Below are 17,818 nucleotides of genomic sequence, written 5' to 3' on the forward strand. Positions count from 1 at the left end.
TAAATTCAAATGAAATATCTAAATTTGGGACAAAATGTAAATTCGGGTCGGTGCCTCCCACTCCATCCCCAAACTTGAACTCGAGATGTCACCCTTGGGAGCTTGGTGCCCTAACCAATTCAGTCATGTGTACTTCTTGAAATGGAAGTCTGAGATATTTGGTAAATTTGGTGTTGAAGCGACGTGTTGTAGATTCGGGACTCCAAATGCAGCCCAGAGTGCATCCCACCCTTTATCCCCTCCCACCTTGCCCTTGTCACTTAGCCAACGGTCACGCGAGGCCTAGTTATTTGTAACGCTTACAAATAACTATGCTCGAGTGTTGGTCACATGAAGCATAGTACTTGTCATAGTTCTACTATGCACAACTACGGCATAGTTGCAAAACTACGCAAGGCAAGAGAAATGAATGAACCTACAAACAAACAGAAAACATGCAACTTTTTAGCCTTTGGACAACGAGGTAGGCTTGCCAACTTGCAACGCATATCTTTCTCTCTCTCCACTGCAATGCCTATTTCTAGTTTGCTTTCACCTACACATGGCAGTTTTCACACAACTAAGGCTGTGTGTGACCATGAAGCATGGCGTACTTGCTTTTGCACAGGGCATAGATGCATAGTTCTTTAGTTCTAAGTTACGGATTACTGAGGTCCATGTGACCACGGTCTTAGAGAGGAGGTTGGCCATGCATGGAACCACTGCCAATTATCCACTTTCCAGGACGGTAAGGTCATCGGGATTTCGGCGTGGACCATCCGTTGGGAGATCCTGATGATGCGGATAGATGCTCATGCTCCTACTTATTAATATGGGAGATGAATCTGCGAGTCTGGTCAGTCTGGGGCGTTGAAAAATGACCGCAACGAAGGCCGTCCTCGCCTTCTGCGTCTGCTTCGTCCTACTCCTCGCTTTCTACCACAGGGAGAGCCTCATTTCCCTCCATGTCAGCTAGCTCTCTCTCTCTCTCTCTCTCTCTCTCTCTCTCTCTCTCTCGCTCTCGCGGATACTCACTCCGCATTGGTCTGTGTTTGTGGAGTGAGAGAGAAAGCGGCGCTTCTTTCTCTATGAAGCACCCACACAACGGCTCTGTGTGTGTGTGTGGGTGTGATTTAGTGAGACAGAAAGGGCTTCTTTCTGTTTGAATCGCCCACATTAGGACTTTGTGTGTGTGTGTGTGTGTGTGTGTGTGTGTGTGTCTGCGTCTGCGCGCGCGCGCGAGAGAGAGAGAGAGAGAGAGAGAGAGAGAGATTCTGTCTTCACCAAACATCACCCTTTCTATCCACATTGGTGACAGGAGCAACTGCGACTTAAAACCACTTCTATCAATATGTGGGAAGACAAGGAGCAAGTGGGGACCTTGAAGGAGCTGTTGCAAAAGGCGGAGATGCGCAATGGCGGAGAGAAGACAGTGATCTTCACCAGCGTGAATGCGGCATGGGCGGAACCGGGCTCATTGCTGGAGATCTTGTTGGAGAGCTTCAAGCTCCTGAAGAACAGCAGGACCCAAGAGGTGGACTTCCTCAAGCATCTCATCGTCTTGGCATTTGACCACAAGGCATATGAGAGATGTGTGGAGGTGCACCCCCTCTGTTACCAAGTGAGGACGGACGGCATTGACTTCTCGAGCGCCAAGCCTTACATGAGCCATGACTATGTGAAAATGATGTGGAGAAGAATAGAGTTCCTCAACAACGTTCTTGCCATGGGCTATAGCTTCATCTTCTCGGTATGCCTCTATCCTTCCTCAAATTCTGTCTTACATTTCAGTTTTTATGAGCCCTATGACTTACTAATGCAATGTAGTCATTAGCTTGTAATATATAATGAGCTTTCATCGAGTTTGGATAATTATTTTTTGGAAATTATTTCACACAATCTCTCCCGTCCAAAATAATGGGTTAAACGAATTGTTTTCAAAAAGTGAGATCATCCTTGATTTCTCAATACTGCACTTCGACCCTACTGTAAAGGTTTGTACAATCTCTAGAGCCTTCTTAACTATCTGAGGACAAGCTTTCACGAAGAGGAGGGAGTCATCTGCAAAGAGTTGCTGGTCATTCCCTGGCAGGCTCAACCCTTGGATCCCTCCCCTCGTAGCACTGGCTTTTAGCATTGTCGCCAGGGGGTGAGAACCTATGGCGAAAAGCAAAAGGGCTAGTAGGCATCCCTGCTTGATAGATCTTTTGACTTCAAATTAGCCCACAATTCTATTGTTGAAAACGGAGCTCAGCATGGCTACTAGCACTGAGAGTGCGAATCAAGCGATAAAGTAGAGGTCCAAACCCGAGCGTTTTCATGACATCTTCTATGAAAGACCAAGTGATCCCATCGTAAGCTTTGTCCAGGTCAAGCTGGAGAAGAATGCACTCTTGCTTGGTAAGGGTAGCATACTCAATGCCCACCACTCGCTGCAAGGACGTTGTCATATATAGACCTTCCTTTAATAAATCGGTGCTAATGTGGGGTGATGGCTTTGTCCAGGAGAGGGGAGCTGATTTTGAGGGAAATAGATTTGGCAATAATTTTGTAAGCCACTGACATCATAAAGATGGGCCGCCATTGTTTCAATTGAGAGAAACAGACTTGTTTTGGGATAGGTTTTATGAGCCCTCACTTAACATTGGAGTCAAGAGTCCCTTCAATTAGTGCCTAGTTAGCCATGCGCCTGATTGGGGATTTGAGATCATCCCAAAACTCAATGATGAACTCAATGGTCAAACCATCCCATCCAGGGGACTTCTAGGCTTACCTAAAGTTTGCAAAGCAACCGAGCATTCGTCTTCCAAAAATGCCTTTTCCAATAGGTTGGCTTCTGCTTGGGAGACAGTGCTGGAAATTGCAACCTTTCCTTAGGGGTCTAGCCCTGCACATGCATGGCACTTTTGTGATAGGCCTTCTTGGTGAAGAGCATGCCATTCAGAGGCCCCTTCCCAATAGACGTGTGGGCCTTTGAAAATAAGCCTTCACTAGGAAGGGCAAGTTTTGAAAATGCCCTTCAAAGATAAATTCTATAAAATAGCCCAAAAAAAATCAAAGTAGAAGATTGCTTAGTTAAAACATGAGCCTAAGTTCTAAGGTGTAGCTCGGATGTGCTGCATTCATGATTGACTCATTTTAGTTTGAGCTTTGTGGTGGTAGGAAGTTTCTCCGATATATTATAATTTGCTGCCGTGTGTTGCTTTGTCTTCCTATCCATTGGACATGTTGGGGTGGGGTGGCAAGGACCTCGATGTGGTGGCATCCGCTGCTCAAGATCTGTGTCCAAATATATTGTTTGTAAGATCCTAGTCTTTATGGTGTTTATGCTCCTTGTGGCATGTGATGCACATGGGGTTTTCATGGTCTATAATGGTGGGTTGCAGGTCCATATAAAAGCCAAGACACTTCTAGTGTTTTTATTCTTTAATATAAATAGCTCCTATTGAGCATTGCTTATATTTTTTTAAAAAAAACAAAGCCTAAGCTCTAAGGTGGTAAAATATAAGTTTAAATTTATTAAAATTTGAATCCCACCACCTAAATCAAAGAAGAGATAAGACTTTTTATATGTTATTTTTAATTAAGACCTTCAAAAAAGCAAAATACGACAAGATTTCAGAGTGGCAGCTCACTAGTTATGCTTTTTATACAGATGTAGATGCTTTGCAATGCAAAGTCTGATGCAACCAGACTTGTGATGTGTGCAACGTGCATGATGATTCTAGAATCTAGCGACCTCTAAGCTCCTCCTCTAATGTCCTAGCCTCTAGCGCACGTGTGACTACAATTGAGTTTGGGCATGAATCTTTTAAAGGAAATGAGGAGATAGCATTGAGGCTCAAGGAAACAAGTCACGGTCTCTCTCTCTCTCTCTCTCTCTCTCTCTCTCTCTCTCTCTCTCAACGCATTTCCGGCCTCTGCATGGCTTCACATGAGAGATGAACACTTTCTATGTACACTTGTTTCTCTCTTTGCGCCATCCACTGCCCTCTCTCCTACTTGCAGCTGTAGCATGCAAGCAGGAGCATGCCCGTTGAAGGGCCACTATATGCCAAGAGAATCTTGAACCACATCTTGGCCCCTAGCCTCTACCCTTGCACAAACTCGTTGATCATGTCATCCATGCCTTTGTTGCAATAGGCATTTACCAAGACACCTTCCTCTTTCTTCCTCTTAGAGGGCCTTACCTCATTGAATTGCCTCCCTCCTCTTCCTTTTGTCAGAGGGCCTCACCTCACAAATGTCCCTCAAACTTGCACACTCTTGCATACTCTTCTTGTGGCACATGTTGGCTAAAGTGAGTGCTCTCAAGATGTGTGTGTGTGTGTGTGTGTGAGTGAGAGAGAGAGAGAGAGAAAGAGAGAGACGTGAATACTAATGGTGATGCTTTTGGAGGGAAGAGGAGCAAACACATTTAAAGTATAATATACCATTATTCTAAAAATTTACTAACCATCAAATTTAATTAAAGAATACCTAATGCTAGCTACTCTTAAGTATGGAACAACAAAAGATACACCAAAAGCAAGTGAATATTTAAGGGGTATTGAGTGACGGGTTGGTGCATTTTTGCCTTGCATGATGACGGGCAAAGTGTATGATGGCCCTTCCTCTCTAAAGGCCAACTAAGGGAATTCCTCTTCCCTAGGAAGGACAAGGACACCCTTCAATTTCCAGGCCTGCTGGGAGATCGTCTTGCTTACATAAGTCTAGCCTTTCCAACTAAATGCGAGCAAGAGATGAATACTCGAACCTATTGTGTTGGAGTAGAGGTCCATTTTGAGTTCAACGCATCTATAGAAAGAGCTAGTTGCTAGTTAATTTTGTTCTTCACTCTTTTTGGCCTCCCCCAAAGGGGTCAGGCTTTAGTGATGCTTCTCTTTTTCCTAATGAAAAACGAAGTTATTTTCAAAAAATGTATTTTTTTTTTATTGGTTGGCTGAGAGAGAAGACACTCATTACAAAGATAGACCTTAGAAAACACTCAATGGCTGTTGAGAGTACCCAATCTGAAAAAAATATTCATGGAGAATCTTGAGTGATTTTCTCCCCCCCCCCTGTGTGTGTGTGTGTGTGTGTGTGTGTGTGTGTGTGTAGTCACTAGAGCTGGAGATACACCAGTGCACAACAACAAATGAGAGTATAGCAGCAAGTCAAATTGTTGGGCTTCAAGCCTGCAACTGTTAGTTGAGGCAACGGGGCCTACGTAGTGAAGGTGTGTCAATTTTTCTTTCCTCTCTAATCGATCAATTGTCGCCTCTGCTCAAAGTATGACGCCCTTAGTTGGAGAGTGGCAAAGGCAAGAGAAGAAGGCGGGATTGTGCAGAAAGGGAACGCAGTAATTTTAAGGAGTTTTGACTCCTTACAAGTATAGTAGTTGGTTTTAATGTAGTTTTTGTTTCTTGCTCCTTGCCCTCTTTGTGCATGTTGCACATTTGCAACTTCTGCTTCTAGCTTTTGAACTTTGATAAGATAAGGCAGTTGTGGAGAGAGAGAGAGAGAGAGAGAGAGAGAGAGAGAGAGAGAGAGAGAGAGAGACCTACCTACGATCACATGCACTCTGGACGCACAATCAATGACGATCATAAGCTAAATTGAGACAGAATTATATGTGCAGTTTATGGCTAAACTACAGTTGCATGAAATAATCAGATGGAGCAAATCTAGTACACAAGAGACCTGCCTAGGCATTGATCAATGCCACGATCATGAGGATCCTGCAGCCCAGGACGATGCAAAATTGCGCTCCTACAGTAATTTCCTGATTGGCATAGCCCAAGTGGTAGAGTAGACACATATGCGATTGGCAAAGTAGAGGCAAACACTCACACATGGACGTGGCGATGGAGAGAGGGGACAATGTCCTGAACATAATCATGTGCGAAAGACTTGGCTTTTACGGAAGCATAGAAGCACATTGAATTACACATGCTCGCAACATGATACTTGATTTGGATCTCCCTAAACTTCAATGGAGATCATTAAACAAAGATTATTTTTATCATCAACCTTGATTCATCCAACATCAACTTATGTGTTGCTTTTCAATCCTCGGTTTGAATGTCCATGGAGGATAGCTTTGGTGAGAAACATACCTTAGTCCTTGCTTTGGTTGTCCATCAAGGATAGGTTTGCTGATAAAGAAACCTTAGGCTCATTGCGTTGTTTTTTTTTAATGAGGTTAGCTTAGATTGGTGTGTCCTTTTCATTGGCAGGCCTGATTTTGTCACTTGTTTAACATGGGCCTTGTATGTTTACAAAATATTTTCTCTTCCTTTTACCATTTTAATAACCACATTGATAATTTTGTTGAAGCTCGTTACCAAATCAACCTGTCAATTGTCGTTAAATGGATGTTCTCGTCAGGGTCGATGCCGGATTCAAGCCCCGACACGACTCACCAAAGCCAAGCTGCCCAAGGAAAGCCACCGCGAGGAATGAGAACCTACAGTTTCGAGCACTGGTGCCCTCACAAGAAGTTTTGGAAAAAATTCTCACAATATTTCCCACATTGTGACGTACCTCAACATCATTAGCGTCTGTGAGGGAGGCGCCGCAAACCTAGCTAGGTACGATTGGGGGCAGGGGACCGCCGGCCCGGTGAGGGGGCCGGGGTTCCCCTGCCCCCAATCGTACCTAGCTAGCTATGCGGTGCCTCTCGAGCCGAAGGTCATGATGTTATGCACTGTATGAAAAACACTGAAAAAGACTCTATTTTCCTACACGAGAAAATTTCTAAATCTTCCTGTGCCTACGTGGCACTAGTGAACGTCCTCAATTTCAAAAACCTTTTGACTTTGTAATGGTAACAACTACTGCCACATAGGCAAGCCGCATAGCGCTCGAAATTTATCATTGCCCGAGTCGTGGGGGTGAGGCTCACCCCAATAGCCTAATTCCTCATGCGGTGTCCTTGCAAATGATCTCCGTGGTGGTGTGTCTCAACTGGTGGTCGGTAGGATTCTTCTGTGAGGTTTGGTGGAGAAGTTGTATTGGTGGGTGGTAGACTTCCCCTGCAAGGTGGCCTCCCTCACCCCATCTCTTGTCATGTTTGCGCATTTATTGGCAGTGCAGCTTGTAGGTGTATGGATGATAGTCTTTGCTCTCTATTGTTGGGTTCGGGCTTCATATAAAAGCCCCTTGAACCCATTTGAACTCAGGGCACGGTCTATGTCTGAGTATGCTGAGTAGTTTTTTGGTTTTCTTTAATATTATGTAGCTCACTTATTGTGAGCATTGAAAAAAAATAAAAAATAAAAAAATGGCTTCGTTCAATCCCACCCTTTTCGTAGTAAGCAATTCCATTGTCATCAAGTTTTCATGTTTAACAAGATTTAACAAGCCATTCATAATTGCCATCAAAAAATTTGTAAGCTTATCATTTTTTGGTTGCTTATTGTTTTTTAGGTGAAAATCCATGGAATAGGCCGTGCCAATTTTGCAAAGAGGTTTATTAAATAGAATCTAAGGAGATGCCTTGTGTAGGAAATATGGAGGTGGTGACACATGGATTAAAACATAATTCACAAGATATATTGCACGGTTTTGTACCCTCGAGGGAGTAAACTATATATAAACCCTCTATATCACGTACGTTCAAAGATTATTTTAAAACTCTTTAATCTGTTGATTTTTCATGAATAAAATGGACCTCTTTTCTATTATAGATCTGTGTAAACCTTTTTTTGTTGGGTACCCTTCTGTATGTTAAATAAGGGTAAAATTCTTTTATGTTGAGAACTTGCGTGTTATGTTGACATATTTATAGATGAGCCCCCCCCCCCCCCCCCCTCTCCTCTTCAAAACACACACGGAGAGTATGTGAAAAAAAGGTGTTTGCAAGCTTTGCTTCATGAATATGATCAATAAATCTGATGAGTTAATTGTATTTATACTCATCTTATGGGTGGCATTTGATGTTTACAGGATGCAGACATAATTTGGCTTCGAAATCCCTTCCCTCTCTTGCTACCCTCTAGAGATTTTGAGATCACCACAGACAGGTATAATGGAAATCCAAACTCTCATGACAATGCTCCGAATGGCGGCTATACATTTGCGCGCTCAAATAAGAGAACAATTAAGTTCTACAAATTTTGGTACGACTCTAGATTGAAATATCCTATCAAGCATGACCAAGATGTTTTTATAGAGATTAGACACAACAAAACCATGAAGGATATAGGGGTGAACGTTGGGTATTTGGACACTAAATTCTTTGCTAGTTTTTGCTCTTACTCTGTCTACCACATGAACTTAGCGGCCACAATACATGCTAATTGTTGTAATGGTCTTCATAATAAGATCAGGAACCTTAAAATGTTACTTGATGATTGGAAGCACTTCAACATCGACAATCAAACACAGAGGGTGTGGCAAAGACCAAATGGGTGTACATTGAAACCCGTTTAGTTAACCACCACACATTTTGATCATACTTCCTGTTCTTAGTGCAGGTGTGAATTGAAAGGTATTGAGAAATTATGGGGCTTCCTCTATTGCTCTGGGGGTTCTCCATTCAATACCCCCCTATATAACTGCATTCGTGGGGTATTAAAAAACCCCTTCTTTTAACATTTGCGAATGAATAAAATGGTTCCTTATTTTTAGGAATTTTTTTAAAGATTGAATATAAAAATATTTTATTTTAATGTATTTATGTTAAATTGCCTAAATTTTTTGCATTTCTAAACCCTTTCTTTCGAACTCACGTTATACATTAACATGATTACATAATGCACCCCCCGAGCTCTATTGATTTTTTGAAGAATTATGCCTAGGAAAGTTAAATTATCGTCGTCGTACATACAAAAATAGAACCTTTTGGGTTGTGCTAGTAGCTTAGATATAATTTGTTTTTTTTTCGTACTCACAATTGTGAGTTGAGAGAATTGTGAGTTGGACGATCCAGCTTAGATATAATCTTAATTAGGGTGTTTCATTTTGCAAAACATCCGAGGTTTTGATATAGAGAAAAGTTGTAAGAGGTGGTTGTATTTTAGGTGCGTTATGACGTTATATATATTGGCTATCGAGTTGAGGTGGACATCACTTTCTAGCAATTCTGAAATATGGTGTTGTATGGGACCTAAATAAAAGTCCTACTTTCCATGTACCCTAATTTGCCGTTTATATCTCAATATTATTAAGTCTCTTTAGAAGTTAGAATACAAATTTATGGATTGATTGACTAAACAGGACCAAGCTTGGGCTATCATGACCAAGGAAATGCTTGATGCAGTAAAACTTGGATTAAAAGGGGGACAGAGGAAGGGGTGGTGATGCACGACAAACTTCTCGCCCCGAACTGGTCTTATCTTAGATCTGGTGGACTCTCAGGGGAGTTGATGAGGATGTGCGAAAGTGCAGCTGAGGTTTTGGAATGGGGGGAAGTAACCAGATACTTTAAGAACTCCATTTCGCACTGGTCCCCTTGGCTCTTTAAAATATTGTGACCGCCGTAAAGCCCCTATTTGATAGAAATGGCCAGGAATGTGAATAATAAGGGGCTCGTTCGAGTAGAGCAATTATGGGATGGCAACAAGAAGTGCTGGAAAACTGTTGACTCTTTAGTCATTCAATTTCATCTGAATGGCTTTGAGATCTTACTAGTCTACAGGGTGATGAAAGAGCTTGATAAGGTTGTGATGCCAATTTGTGAATCCAACTTGGAATGGGACGCTTGGAGATGGCCCGGGAGTAGCCTCTTTTGGAAACCACATTCTAAAGGCATTTACCATGCATTAATGCACGAAGCTAATTGGTGTATCCCCCTCAACAAATTATGGAAGAGGCACTGGACGAAAAAACGGTGGGAGGGAGTCTTGGAGAACATCTGGAAGCCAAAGTGGCCTCAGTATATGAATGTGAGGTCCCCAACCCCGAGAAGATTGGGGCGACTTGATAGATGACCTTCCTTTATTTTACTTTTTCCGTTGATGACACCCTACTCCGTTTCCACAAAGTAGAGATACGAGCAACAGAAGAGAAGAAGTCCTCTATCCATCGTTCACGTGGTTATAAGGGTCATACGCCACAAGCCAGGTCGATAAATCTAAGATTAGAGTGAAGTTGTTTCCTAACGTAAAGATGAAATTCCATTGACATATTTAGAATCCATAAACAATGTCTTTTTCCCCAGGTTTAAGAGGCACGGTCGTCATTTATAAACCATAAATATGATATGAGACTTAGTTTAAACTAACTAGTAATCCTGTGGGCACGTAGATTTAGGACATCACAACTCTTGACGCAATGAGTTTCTAATTTCACTTCTCTTAATAAGAGGGAGTGGAGAGTTTCTCGACTAATCGAGACCACCCATCCTTGATTGGCAACCTGAGCCAGCCCCCACTTTTCACCCCACACTCACACTTTTTACCACACTGTTTTACATATACAAATATTGTTCCTTAATTAATTCCAAACGCAATACCAAAACAATTACAACAAGGCCTAAAGAAGACAGTTCTATTATTCAACAAAAATAACTTTTCTAATTTCTCATGAGTTGTCGCTACCCATGAACTTCCTCTATCTAACCAACAGAGCCCTTGCAAAGGATTTATTTGCTAACCGCAACCTTGCCATCTCGCTAACCGCAAGACATCCCGCTATCCGCGAGGCATCCCGCTAACCGCGAGGAACAAAAGAGAGCTGATGACCTCAGCTTAATTTTCGCTAACCGCGAAATCACCTCGCTACCCACGAGAAACAAAAGATATTCTTTCAACAATTCTTTTCTTTAAATGATTCTTCAAACATGATCAATTAATTCTTCATATCAATCAGTAACCACTTATCAAACAATAAAAATTTATTAAGCAATAGCAATTCAACAAACAATGACAATTTATCAAACAGTTCTTTCACTAATCTATGAAAATATATGCTTGTTTCTTGTGATAGAATCATGTTTCTTGGACAGTTTAAGGGGTTTTGCTTAGCTTCCCAAATCATCATGAATAGCAATGTAAAATTATAAATTTGTCTGACCGGATTAGCGACATGTTCGATTACCTCTTGTGTTTGAGGTTGGACGACTTCGACTTCTTTTGCAACCAATACCTCCGCTTGAGCAACATTTGGAGTAGTTGATGCCTTCCTTTGCACCTTCCTTGGAGGTGGAGCAACATGAGCGTCCTTCAAGCTTTGAGTCACTCGCTTCGGGGCCATCGTATCGATGTAGAGAAGAAGAAAAGAGAGAAGAGAACTCCAGAATTCCAAGGGCAACAGAACGATGATAGAGAAAGATTTGGAGATGGAGATGGCTTGAAAGTAAGAGCTCGAGGGAGAGAGGTTGAGGGAGAGAAGGTAACTCCAACGTCAAAGCAAGAAAGCTTTCGCTTCTGAGAGTGTGTATCTGTGTCTCCATAGTGAAGGGAGAGGGTCCTTTATATAGGCTCTGAAGGCCAGTTAAGAATAGAGGGATAAGTTCGCATACGTTCACGGCTCCAAAGTAAAAAATAAACATTTGCGGACACGGAATCCGATGCACGATTTTGGTTCTCTAATTTTAGAAGGAGCTTGGCTTCCAAGACAAAAAATCTAAACTTAACTCCCTCCTCTTTCTTTCCTAAAAATACTCCTCCTTTCCTAAAATTTCTCTCTCTTTTCTAAAGGGTCAACTCTTATCATTAGATACAATCTTGAGGCTTAAGTTTCCCATCAACCTATAGTTTTCAAGTGAATAAGGGTCATAATTCATAGTTCAAAAGTCTGATTTTCAATCCGATCGTTCCGTTTGAATACATTATGATTTAACAAAATGTGAACCTTAAATATTTGCAAAGTGAATAAAATACTTCTATTGAAAAATATTGGGTATATTACAATGAAGATATTTCTGTGGAAAGTGATGTGGGGTGCTCTGCCGACGGACGTAAAGATACAAGAAAGAGGAATCGGGTCCGATTGTTGCTCAGGGTGCAGAATAGCTAGTGAAGACCTAGCCCACTATTTCATGGGATGCCAGGCAATCGGTGGCATGGCTGGGAAAACATGCAAGTGAATTCAAAGAACATGGAAAATTAAGTTCTTCAAGAATGATCTGTTCTTTGGTAGTAACGGGTTGGGAAGTCCTTCTCTTCTTGTCTGCACTCAAATAATCAGGTACTACTTCTTTCACCATATTTGGCAAGCAAGGAACCGCCGCATGTTTGAGGGGGATCTGGCTATGGCAAGCTTTTGTCAAATCATACAAGAAAGCAGAGTAACGATCCACATGATCGGAGGTAAACAAGCCTCAGAGGATTGGTCTAAACAATACATGTCATGATGACATATTGTAATAACTAAAGCCTAGGAGTAGTAGTGGTTTCTCTATCAAGCAAAAAACTTGTAATCCCTTGACCCTCAAGGCTCGGTCTAAGCTCGAGGTTGGTGTATATTTTGCTTAATACTATCCACTCACAATTGTGAGTTTTGCACAAAAAAAAAAAGGTTGGAATACAAATTATATCCTAGCACTTTTGGTGTTATGTGTGTACTTTTGTTTAATTTTGCTTTGATAGGGGAATATTTAAGTGTTTGGCACAACTAAGTGCTATATGATTGGCAAAAGCTAGGCATTACAAGTTCATAAATTGCATGCTGGTAAGAGCAATAAGGTGGAGAACTTGTATAGCCCTCGCCTCCAAATTGTGCATGTCTAGAGAGCCATCTAATGCATTGACATTAGAGCTAGTGTCATCTACTCCAAATAAGACCAAAAGGGGAAAGCAAGATATTTACTAAGCATTGTTTAAAAGCAAGTGGAAGGAGATATTTTTAGGTCATTTTATCGAAACAATTGCAATATTACTTAAAAGTTCAATGTCTTTTTGCCAATTGAAGAAATCAATTCTTTGCTTTCTTGCACAATCTCTAACAGGTACATGAGAGACAATTTTCGAAGACTCAACAATTCTTAGCCTTCCCTAAAGTTACAGAATTTGACAATTTGCGCGTAAATTAGTAACGCTTGGTTTTTCATCTCCGTCCTTCCACAAGGATCACGTTGTTCTTGTAGAACCCAATCTTCCAAGTCTTTTGCATCGCCCACCTATTCACATTAGGACCTTGACGAATGGTTTTGGGCCATCAACACAATTTTGAAAAGTCAAGGATAGCTTGAGTCGTTTGTGTGTATTTTGAACCCTCTCATGTATCTATTGGGTCATGTGGATGCCCTCGCTCGGATTTTGAGAAGGGCTAGTCTTGTAATTTTTTGTTATGTTAATATAGCATCACTCACTTCTATGAGTTTTGCAAAAAAAAAAAAAAAATGCTTTGGATATTTATGCCCTTGTTGGCATTAGTGCAGAGAAATGCACACGGCTTGGAGAAGATGAAGGAAGCTCAAGGCACACAATAGAGAGTGTGTTACTTAGTGTGCAATGGAATGCTAGATAGTCCTAGAGTGATGAGCGTATATACAATGCTCAAGGGAAAAAATGCCCCGGCGGTCCTAGTGTGTACATACACATCACTACCACATGTATATGGTAACAAATCCCCCCTGGAGTGATGCGGTGAATGAGAGCTGGCACATGAGTAAAGGGAAGTGTCATGCTGTGAGGACATGATCAGTCCACAAAGGGGAGTAAGCCCAAAGCTTTGCGGAAAGCTTAAAACTTCTCACGAGACAATGCCTTTGTGAAAAGATCTGCAAGGTTATCCTGTGTTGGCACATAAGCCAAGCTGATCTCTCCTGCTGAGAGCCTCTCCCTGACATAGTGGTAATGCACCTCAATGTGCTTTGTGCGAGCATGAAAAAGTGGGTTCCTTGCAACTGCCAATGCGCTAGACTGTCAGTGTAGATAGTGTTGGCAGTGTCCTATCCAACACCCAAATCAGCCATAAGGCGTCTGAGCCATACACACTCAACCGTAGCTGTGAAGACTGCCCTATACTCAGCCTCACAACTCGAAGTGGCCACAGTAGGTTGTTTCTTACTCAACCATGATCTATACATGAACTGCCAAGCATGAAACAAAAGCCACTTGTGGACACTCGCGTGTCAAAACAACCAGCCCAATCTGAGTCCGAAAAAGCATGTAAGTCTGGCGGCAATGATCCCCCTTGGGGTAGAACAAGCCAATATGTAAAGTGCCACTAAGGTAGCGGAAAATCCTCTTGACAGCCTTCCAATGCATAGACCCTGGGCTATGCATAAATCTGTTGACCTGTGAGACTACAAACTGAATATCTAGCCTCGTGTTGCATACATAAATGAGGCAGCCAACAGCAGTTTGGTAAAGACTGACATCAGCAGGATCACCAGCATCATGTAGACTCAACTTAAACCTGTTTCCATGGAAGTGGCAATAGGTTTGCAATCCTCAAGTCCAAACTTACATAGCAATGTCTCTATGTAACTTTTCTGACACAAGGCAATACCACCATCACACTGCTTAAACTGTATACCCAAGTAATGATGCAATAGCCCCAAATCTTTCATCTTGAAAGTAGCATTCAAATCAGCCTTAAATTCAGCAATATGTCTCTCATTTGGTCCAGTGATCAGCAAATCATTGACATAAAGAACCACAATGAGAAGTATATCACCCTCACGCTTTACATACAATGTGCTTTCTGTTGGACTGTTATGAAAGCCTCGTTTAACCAAATGAGTGTCAGCTTTCTATACCAAGCACGAGGAGATTGCTTCAACCCATACAAATCCTTCTTACATCGGCACACTTTGTCCTCTTGTCATTTTATGGCAAAACCGTGAGGCTGCGTTACATAAACTTCCTCAAATATGTCACCATTCAAGAAAGCAGTAACAATGTCTGATTGATGTACATCCCAACCAAAATGAGCTGCCAATGCACATAGAAAACGCACAGTAGTCATACGACAAGTGGGAGCAAAAGGCTCTTCATAATCTGTCTTTTTGCTATGCATAACCCTTTGCAACAAGTCGAGCCTTATGGCGATCGATCTCACCATCCGGGTGGAGTTTCAACTTATAAACCCACTTCATACCAATGGCCTTTTTGCCAAGAGGAAAATCACATAAATTCCATGTGTCATTTTCTATAAGTGCATCATATTCTGATTGCATGGCAGCCATCCAATTTTCTGAATTCTGTGCTTCATCAAAAGACAGAGGCTCCTCAACATCATGTAAGCTAGACACAGCCAAAGCATAACAATCTGATGCATAAGATGCATGGCGAGAGCCTGAACGAGTACGACTAGACAAAGGTGCATCCAATTTACTGTCACGCAAAGTGTGCACCAGCCATTTTGGCATACCTCTAGCCTGCTCATTTTCAGCCCTTTCCTCATCAAGCACATCATTCACATCTGCATCAGTAATAGGCTGATCTATAACATTTTCAGGAACCCCCATAGGCTGTACATTTGTCTCATTGGAAATTACATTCATATTTCCACCACTGAAAAGAGGCAGCAATGTGTCATAAATGTCATGTGAGCTTACATTACTATCTCTAGTACATGACAGCAAGGGCTGAACAGAATCTTCCACAAACACTACATCCCATGAAACCAGAATACGCTTTGTTTGCGGATGATATAACCTGTAACCTTTGCTTTCAGCACTATAACCAACAAAAATACATTTGGCAGCCTTATCATCCAATTTTCTGCACTGTGTTTGTGGCACCAAAGCATATGTCAAACAACCAAAAACACGCATGTGCTCAATACAAGGCTTTCTATCATGCTATGCTTCATATGGAGTAATAGACTGCAAAGCTTTCGTAGGACACCTGCTAAGTACGTAAGTGGCACACATGATGGCCTCAAGCCAAAAAGAATGCGGCAAAGCTTGACTTTTGACCATACATCGTGCCATTTCCGTCAGTGACCTGTTTTTCCTCTCAGAAACACGATTTTGCTAAGGTGTATAAGGCACTGTACATTGGTGTTTTATCCCACGACTAGCCAGAAATGCATTAAATTCATGAGACATATACTCCCCCCCTCGATCGGAATGGAGGGTGCCCATAGTACATTTCGAGACATTTTCAGCCATAGCGAGAAATTGTTTGAAGCACATAAAAACTTCGGACTTCTCTTTAAGCGGAAATACCCATGCATGCCTGGAGTAATCATCAATGAAAGTCACAAAGTACAGGTAATTGCCCAAGGACGGAGTTTGCATGGGCCCACAAACATCACTATGCACAAGCTGCAACCTGCATGTGGCCCGAACTGAACCATCGTTTGGAAACTTAGAACGTTGCATCTTACCCAAAATACAGCCTTCACAAACATGTTTGACAGGTGCTTCAAGAGGCGGCAAAGAAGCAACCATATTAGATTTCTACAAATGCAGCAAACTGGCAAAATTCAGATGACCAAAACGTGCATGCCAATGTTTTGCATCTGAAATAGCCCTTGAATCTGCAACAGCATTTGTAAAATTTTGTCCACACTTGTCATACAAAGTGAGCTTATACAGCCCACAGCACAAAAGGCCAGATGCAACAATTTCATCACCAAAACTGAGATCATGAAGTGTACATCTCTCATCCACAAATTTGACTACAAGACCAAGTCTAGCAAGTGCGGATAGAGACAAGAGATTCTTCTTGATCCCAGATACATAAAGTGCATCAACGAGTGTGAAGGAATTGTCATTTGCAGCAGTAAGCACAATCTTTCTAACTCCCTGAACCAGATAAGAGGCATTGTTGGCACAAGTGACTGAATTCCCATGAGGGACAGACTCGAGAGAGGTGAACAATTCACGATGTGAGGTAATGTGCTTTGTAGCACCACTGTCGAAATATCACACATGTGAATCTGCAGCAACTGACAAGCATGCATCATGGACAGCAGGATTGTAAGTGCACTCTGTGCTAAAAGCCCATTCTGCATAAACATCAACATTACAGTCTCCTTTCATAGAAGACTCAACAATGGCTGCATTTGTAGTGGAACCAGCATTTGCAGTGGAACCACCCTCTTTCTTCTTAGCCTCTTTAACCTTCAACTTAGGACACTACTTGATCAAGTGATCATTAGCTTTACAATAATGGCAACGCATCTTCTTTTTGCCTTTATCACCAGAATTGCCAGGCGAAGTGCTACCAGCAGAAGCATTAGGAGCAGAAGTTTTGCCACTCGCAACAGAACCATAAGAAGTGGTTGCATTGTTGTTACCACCCTTTCTTTGAGAAGCAATAAAAGCTTGTTCAACTGCACGCTGTCTAGTCCTGTTTTTTCTGGAAAGTGACTCTTGCAATAGCAATGTGCATAATGCATCAAACTTGACAACTATTGGATTTCCTTGGGTCATAAGTCTCCAAGTACTAGCAAAAGTCTGGTAAGAAACTGGTAAGGCAAAAAGAACAGTCTGCACAAGGGAACTGTCTGAAATGACTTCACCTGCAGAAATAAGCTGCTCATTGATATCCTTGACACTAGCAAGGAAAGTGTCCAAATCATCTTCCTCATGCATAATCTTCGACTCCAACTCTTTACGGAGCAAAGCAATTTTAGCCTCATTGTGACTTGCATAAAGACCTGCTAGAATATCCCAAGCCTGTTTTGTAGATTTTGCTGAACGAATGTGAGGAACAATGGTGCGCTTCAAAGACAACGCAATCAATGCATGAGCCTGCGCATCCTTTACATCCCAATGAGCTTGTTCTGCCGTAGGCAAAACAACTCTAATAGCAGCAATCCTTGCAGCAAGACCTGCAACATTCTCAACATCGCCTACATCCTCAAAACCAGGACATACATCAATGCCCTGCACAATATTCCAGACGCCCTTTGACACAAGAATGTGTTGCATCATATAAGCCCACATAGGGTAATTGTCCCCATCCAACCTGTCCTCAGCAGCAAACACCTTGAACACATCTGTGTTGTT

General features: G+C 42.0%; 1 protein-coding gene across 1 annotated transcript; it reads left to right on the plus strand.

Moving 5' to 3' along the window:
* Positions 1–834: 834 nt before the first annotated feature.
* LOC147433758 (uncharacterized protein At4g15970-like) lies at positions 835–8,429 on the plus strand. Its single transcript, XM_086489789.1, has 3 exons — positions 835–946; positions 1,298–1,729; positions 7,909–8,429. The coding sequence occupies exons 1-3, from the start codon at positions 857–859 to the stop codon at positions 8,392–8,394; spliced, it is 1,008 nt and encodes a 335-aa protein (XP_086345915.1). The 5' UTR covers positions 835–856; the 3' UTR covers positions 8,395–8,429.
* Positions 8,430–17,818: the final 9,389 nt, after the last annotated feature.

The sequence above is a fragment of the Adiantum capillus-veneris genome, chromosome 19 (genome assembly GCF_014529385.1).
Source record: "Adiantum capillus-veneris isolate H3 chromosome 19, ASM1452938v2, whole genome shotgun sequence".
Classification (NCBI taxonomy): domain Eukaryota; kingdom Viridiplantae; phylum Streptophyta; class Polypodiopsida; order Polypodiales; family Pteridaceae; genus Adiantum; species Adiantum capillus-veneris.